Source organism: Suillus subalutaceus, assembly GCF_016647625.1.
Source record: "Suillus subalutaceus strain FC151 chromosome Unknown DFJ58scaffold_887, whole genome shotgun sequence".
NCBI classification, from domain to species: Eukaryota; Fungi; Basidiomycota; class Agaricomycetes; order Boletales; family Suillaceae; genus Suillus; species Suillus subalutaceus.
In genome coordinates, this window is record NW_024541136.1 from 1 (window position 1) to 7,556 (window position 7,556).

General features: G+C 47.2%; 1 protein-coding gene across 1 annotated transcript; it reads right to left on the reverse strand.

Annotated features, from left to right (window-relative positions):
- Positions 1-4,403: 4,403 nt before the first annotated feature.
- On the reverse strand, positions 4,404-4,841 carry DFJ58DRAFT_673731 (uncharacterized protein; the record flags this gene model as incomplete). Its single annotated transcript, XM_041383075.1, has 1 exon — positions 4,404-4,841. A coding segment is annotated over one exon (438 nt), but the record flags the coding sequence as incomplete, so codon positions are not given.
- Positions 4,842-7,556: the final 2,715 nt, after the last annotated feature.

Below are 7,556 nucleotides of genomic sequence, written 5' to 3' on the forward strand. Positions count from 1 at the left end.
ACACCCATACCTGCAGATATACCCACACCTGTGTTGGACACTAGTGTTGCCGCAGTTCTGGCTTATGACTGGCTTTAGCTGTTAAGACCGTACTCAAGTAGTATCGGATCCGAAGGGCTTCGGCCTCAGCTCGTGCGCTGTGCCCCTTTCCCGAGTCTTGCCCCTTATTTCAGAGAGCTAAAGTATCGCGTCTAGTGAAACAGATAAGTATTGCAATGGATCCGTTAAGACTTCCGGATATCGAACGTATATAGAGTAACGGCCAATCCGGATCGGATCCGGACTAGAAACTAACGGGTGAGGACTGTCCGAAGACAGAGGCGGATATGTAGACTATAGGAATCTATCCTAAGTCTCGGAGTAGACAAGAGTAGCGTACTCAAGTCCGGATGGATAACGGAGGGACTCAGAGTCCAGACGGAATGAGTGCAATCTAAGTGATATTCGAACTGATCTACTACAGCGCATATACAAAGGTTTATATACTACGGATAGCTAACGGAATGATCAATAAGCAAAGGTGCGAGGCTATGTACGAAAGTATAAGCAAAGTCTAAGTGGAGCGTATTGGTAAGTTGGATGGATCACGAATCATGAACCGGGAATGAAGTACAAGTAAAAGCGGATTCGTAAGTGTAGCGGATCAGTAAGCATAGCGGATCAGTAAGCATAGCGGAAGTAAGGATAACCGGTATACCGGTGTACAGAATACCGAAAGGAGATGAACGATAGTTAGAGTTATATGAACAGGAAATGAAATAAGAATCAAAGCGGATCTGTGGACCGGACGACGGATATGTTCATCGGATCTGGATCGGATCTGAGATCCAGATCATCGGATCTGAGATCCAGATCATCGGATCTGTAACCGGATATATGGTATATGACATTAGCCGTGGGCAGAGCTGTAATTAGCCAAGCCGTGTATCTAGGTATAGCTTACATAATACATGGCCTGGCCCAGTCAATGAATCCACATTTACAGTCTCCGAGCTGGCTTCAAGCCAGCTCCCAGATTTAAAATTAGAATATTATATATATATATATTTGTGTTTAATTATAAACATACCATCTAATGCTAAAAATGGAACAGACCACTGATCTTCTACATCATACATACACTGAACTCACTCATTGGATATCAACAATCAACATCAATTGTCAATCAATATGGGTCCTCAAAATGATGTAAGTGCAATATCAGACTTCGATATTCCAAAAGCTAAGCTAATTTAGCAATATTCCAGTCTTGATCACGCTCGCAAGATTTGAGCAGGACAAGCAAGATGGGGGCTTCTCAAAGCCATAGACCAGTGGAGATGGGGATGGGAGTGAATGTCATGGAGACAGAGGCTGTGGGAGATGATGTTGAATGGCCAATGAAGAAATGGCTTGGTGTGGTGTTTGAACAAAGTGGGTTGGAAGCGGGAAGAATAGCATAGAGTAGCTACTCCATCTTCCATCATTTGTTATGCAATTGAGTGCAAATGTACACTGTGGTGTTCAAACTCGGGCTAGCCTCACAGAACCCCTTTTTGCTATAGAGGTCAAGCATCCTAGAAGTCCACATCACATCCATACATCACTTCCTTGCAAAGCCTCGACTCACCTGACCCTTCCATGTCGCAGTGGACTATGTCCAACTTGGCCAATACAGATCTGTTGCTTCGGCCGTTCACAGGGAGCCAGGGTTGCCTGTACCATCCCTAACTTGCCATTTCGGTCATCGCACACCTTGGCTGACCGTTCCGTCCCGTCGGTACCGAATCCTCCCATGTCCTGCCCATGTCTGCCTATCTCCATTGGTGTGTTTTAAGCTTATCTCTGATTGAAAACTATGGGCTTGTCTAGGATATGCCGTCTAGACACTTGAACTGGTTTCCTTAATATACAATAAACTAGTGAGAACTGGTCTCACAAACTGTTGAGAAGCTGGTCGCAAATGTGACTATGATGACCAAAGCTTGTGTTGGTCAATATACAAATACCTGGTGGACCGGCCTGCACTGCTCTCTGAAGAGGAGGAACAAGGATGATGCTGATGTCTGAGTGCTACTGCTGCTGTGCGCTACACATGTGTATGTACTGATGTGATCTCGGGCTTTGCCGAGTCTCCTGCTGATCTGCAACACTGGCTTGCACCTGCTCTGCTCTGCTATGTTCATCTAGGTTTGGTTGGATGCCCCACTCCATCTGCCCCCCCCCAAAAAACAAAAAAAAATGCGACACTCTGGGGCGCACATGGCTCTACTCCTCCTCAAGGTCCTCCACCAGCTCTAACTCTTGGTCTAGTTCTTCTTGCAGTCTGTGCCACTCCTCATCTGGCTCTCTTCTTCGTCACTGGTGTCTGGCCCACTCACTGCCTCTTGTAATGCCGCTAGCATTGTTCCATTACACGGGATGAATCTCCGGAGGCGTCTCGCATGGAACATCCCTTTGAGCGGGAATCCTTCCAGGGTGGCTAGTGTATAGGAGTTGCCCATTCTGGCAATGACACGTCGTGGGGCTGACCATCGTGGCTGCAGTTTGTGTGATGATGCCATGGTGAGATCTAGTGTATTAGCATAGACTTGAACTAATTGACCAGTTTTCGAATATCACTTCACCTGCATATGATTTGTTAACCTTCCGATCAAATGCAGCTTTGTGTTGCACTGTGTGCGCAGCTGCGAGATCAGCACCACCAAGCCGTTGTTGCTCGACATATGCCATATGCACGTTAACTTCCAATGTACTTAACTCTGTAGAGGCCTCTTCAACTAGGGTAGGGCTGGTGTTAATGACGAGGCCCAACATGAGCTCTTTGGGTGAGATTTTGAAGGCAGGAATAATGCGCTCATTCAGCTGACAAATGGCACTGTCGAAATGGTCTGGCCACGACTTCGTTATGCTCTTTACGTCCACGTCTTCATACTCATCCTCTCCCAGATTCAGGCTGCATAACCTCTTCAAGCGTCCTAGAAGTTTCCCATTGGCATTCTCCACCAGGCCATTTATCCATGGTGCATATGCAGCTACGACATGATGCTTAGCTCCATGCGCCTCGCACCATGTGCGTACCTCTCCGTTGTCAAAGTGCGATCCACCGTCTGTCATGAATGTGTCTGGTGCACGGAAGGTGTGTGCAACAGATTCGAGACCTGTCACCGTTGTTTTTGCCGTTCCGTGTATCTTTGATTTAAATCCCCAGACGTATTGTGAGTACGTGTTGAGGATTAACAACACATTATGATAGCCTCCTTTGCCCTTTGGGAGTGCTAAATAATCGGCTACTAGCAGTTTGAAGGGATGATGTTGAGTAATGGGAAGCATAAGGGCATGTAGTTGCGTGGGGCCGAAGTTTTTGCACTGAGGGCATTCGAGCAATGCTTTGATGATGGACTTATCTAACCGCGGGCTGACTATGCGGTCCATCAGTTGGAGCTTTGTCAGGTCTTGACCCCAGTGTCCGTTGTCCGCATGTGTTTGCCGTGCTAGTTCCATTGCTTCTAGTTGTGATACGCATTCTAACCATGCTTGTGCTCTTGCAGATTTGCCATCTGCTATGCGCCATAGACGTCCTTCATCAATCATATACCCCAAGGCTCTGTGACGCACCCTGCACCGTTCCCGTTCCGGCTTGCTTTCATTGAGATCAAGGAGTGCTTCTATGACTTCCAAGAAGAGAGGTTCTTGTTTGAAGCGTTCATGTAAATCTGAAACCACAGAGTCAGCTGGTTGTACCATGAGTAAGTCATTTACTAGGCCATGTGCTGTTTCCCAATCTTCACTGACAGACCATGCACTTCCGTCTCCATCCATCCATGGTCGTCCTGACATGCGACGACTCAGCGCATCTGCTGCGATGTTAGTAGTGCCTGGTCGATGTCGAACTGTCGACAACTTCTTTCATAAAGAGTTGTGTCTTGGATGGTGAAATGGAAAGACCCCATTTGCAACATCACAAGAAGAAAAGCCGTAGTCGGGCTAGCAGCTCTTCGAAGATGTTGCCTGCCATGGCACTGTCATCTACATACAGCTCGAGCAGTAGTTGCATCATTATATTGTGTAGTGCTTTAGCTGTAAGGTCACTAAAACATGATGGTGCACCTTGTACTCCCACAGGCATCCGCTGGTATGCTTCGTAACCTCGTCCCTCTGTGTAAAAACATATGTAAGATTGACTTTCCTCTTCTACAGGAATTGCATAAAAGCCTGCTGCAAAGTCTAAAACACATATGAATTCATGCCCTGCTAGATGTTGTTGTTTCGCTGCAATATCTCCTTGAGGCATTGTTGCTACATCCAATACTCTATTCACATCCTTGAAGTTCTGGCATATTTGCCATTTGACCTTAGACGAGTCCACTGGTTCTGGTTTGATAATGGGCATTGATTCTGAGTCAATGATATGGTCCGAAGGCTCACCAAGTGCGACACATTGCTGATTGACAATTTGACGAATATCTTCCAAGGTTAGGCTGGTTCCTGAATGTGTTTTTCTGCACTAGAACAGTTGATGCTACTGCTTTCACTTCGTCCAAAGGGATGAACCATGTGATCACTGCTTGTCTCATATCGTCCAGGACTGGGAACAGGTATTCACACTGTGGTTTTGTTAGTGGTCGTTGCTGCACTTTCCTTGAGAATGTTGTATCTTGAGGTATTTGCAAGCGAAACTTGATGAAATCTACTGGCTTCACTTCTTGGATTGACAATGCAAATACATCAGCAAATTCTATAACTAGTTCATGCACCTTGAGTAATTGTTCTTGATTGAGGTGGGGCCCGAAACGGACAGCGTCGATGATTGCATCTACTCGTGGCTGATAGAATGGTCCTTGAGGTGTTAGTCTAGTAAAGATATTATCAGGTAGGGTTGAGTTCGACAGATCCAGCACTTCACCTAATAACAGTTTTTTTTTTTTTTTTTTTTTTTTTTGGATCCTTGTTTATTGTCCTGTGGGGCGGGGCCCTATGGTGGACACTACCTACAATATCATACGTTGCTAAATATATATTGTGACTCTGGTGTGTCAGTGCTAATCAATGGTCTGTGCGTGAGCAGGGACAGTGATGCCGTCTCAAGGCGTTGGAATATTGTGTTACATTTTGCGTGCGCTTCTCCTCTTCTCTAGCTGCTCCCTCTTTCCTTCTTCCTCATTTCTTCTCCTCTGGGGGGGGGTGACGTCTCCAAAAGCCTGTTCCATTCTTCTTGTGCGCGCGATGTATTTGAGTGTCGCTCTGATTCCTTTGCTTTCGCTTAGAAGATATTTGATGTGGAGCTGGCGCGGTCCTACTTCCATGCTGAGTGTGTTGCGTTGTCTGGCGAATTTGGGGCATACTAACAGGAAGTGGTGGACAGTTTCTTCGTGGGCAATGGCATTCCTGGCATGTCGCTGACGGCGCTCTAGCTATGCGGTGGAGATGTTTGTTGAGGGTGATGTGACCGGTGCATAGTTGGAAGAGTAGCGTCCCGTGCTTTCTTGGTAGGTCTGCAATTTTGCTTGCGAATTTCTTGGACGGAGCCGTGTGATCGATGGAGTTGAGCCAGGGTGTAACGGGGTGATTCTTTCATGATGCTCACGGCTTCGTCTTTGATTCCTGCCATAGAAATGCTGTTTGAGAGCGGATTTGCTTTGCGGGAGTATTCTGATTGCACCGTCTCTGGTCAAGAGTGACTTGGGGAGTTCGTGCGCTTCTGAGGAGTCTCCTGATGCGGCTTTCTTCGCTTCCTCGTCCGCTGCCCTCATTTCCAGGTTGCCTTTGTGGCCTGGCGACCACCGGATGACTAGTTTTCTGCCGTCTTTGAGGGGTAGCAAGTTGCGCAGGTCGTTGTGAAATATGTCTGCTAGGTGGTGGCCTGGTCTTGATTGGAATGCTGTCGTGGCGAGTATTGCCGCCTGGTTGTCTATGCCTAGCGCCATCATTCCCCCCTGCTGCCTCCTTCCTCCTTCAACAGTTGGATTGCCAGGATCATCCCTGCCAGCTCTGCCTCGTATACGGTATGTTCTTCGTCGCTTCCCAGATGCAATCTTTTCCTTCTTATCACCTCCTCTCCCCTCATCAGTACTGCTGCACCTCCTACTCCCCCATCCACTGAACGATCCGTCCGAATATGCCCGTAGTTCTTCCGTGGCGAGTGTGTCCGTCTTTTACCCGCTTGCTGCGTTGACTCTGCAATATGCGTATCGACGTCCGGTTCCCACTTGGGGTAATGTCTGACCGGTTCAATTTTCTCGATGTTGGATGGGTTAATCTGAAATTCATTCATCAGCCTGTGTAGAGGTGAGGGATATTGCTTTCTCCCCTGGAACTGTCGTTTTTTCGCTATACTCATATGCTTTCTTTGATTTCTTTGGCTAGCGGGTGCGGTGGGAGGAGTATAGCCATCCTTAGGGATGCTCGATAGCATGGCTTCCTTAATGCCTGCTGAAAGGGGAGGAGCCCCTTCAGTGACAAATCCCGTATTATATGGGTCACCCGACCTACATAATATCCCGTGTAATACGGGCCAGCGGATTATGGGCCGATGTTATGTTATATACCCGATGTTGACGGGTGGGCTGGGAGGAATATTATTTCCGATGGATACGGTGTGGGCCCATCTATGCTGATGTTATATATATCATTGATGATAGCAGATGGGCCGGGAGAGAAATATTATTATGAAGATGGGTGGGCCCATGTGGGTAATATGTAGAGTAGGATTGACATATATTATAGACCTGAGGAGAGATGTATAGCAAATAGTATTATATAGACGGGTGGGCCAACGTATCAGTATTATTTTGTAGACGGATGGGCCGAGGGAGCGGTGTGAAATATTTATTAGATAGACGGGTGAGCCAAGGGTGGGGTGAATTATTTATTACATAGACGGGTGGGCCGATGTGGGGGTAATATTAGATAGACGGGTGGGCCGAGGGTGAGGTGAATTATTTATTACATAGACAGAGGTGGGCCGACGTGGGGTCATATTAGATAGACGGGGTGGGCCAAAGTGCAGAATTTTACATAGACGGGTGGGCCGACATCGGGTAATATCAAGTACCAAGTACTAAAACCCAAAACCCAAAACCCAAAACCCAAAACCCAAAACCCAAAACCTGAAACCTGAAACCTGAAACCTGAAACCCGAGCCCTGAACACCCAGACTCGGGACTCAAGAGACTCAAAACTCAAAATTCAAAACCCAACTGGAAAGTCATACATTTTTACGAGTTAAGAAAATTCAAATTTAAGATGATATACATTTTTGTCATCTGGAAATACCGAGTACCGAGTACGAGACCTGATACCCAAGACCCGAGATTGGCACTCGGTAGTCAGTGAAATGAGTACAGAAATACATAAGATACTACACATTAGTTTCAAATTTTGACTTGTGAATCACAAGTCTCGAGTCTCGAGACTCGAATCACCGAGTACTGACTACCAAGTACCAAGTACCGAGTGCCGAGTGCCGAGTGAGTGCCGAGTGCGAGTGCCGAGTGCGAGTGCCGAGTGCCGAGTGCCGAGTGCCGAGTGCCGAGTGCGAGTGCCGAGTGCCGAGTGCCGAGCGAGTGCCGAGTGCC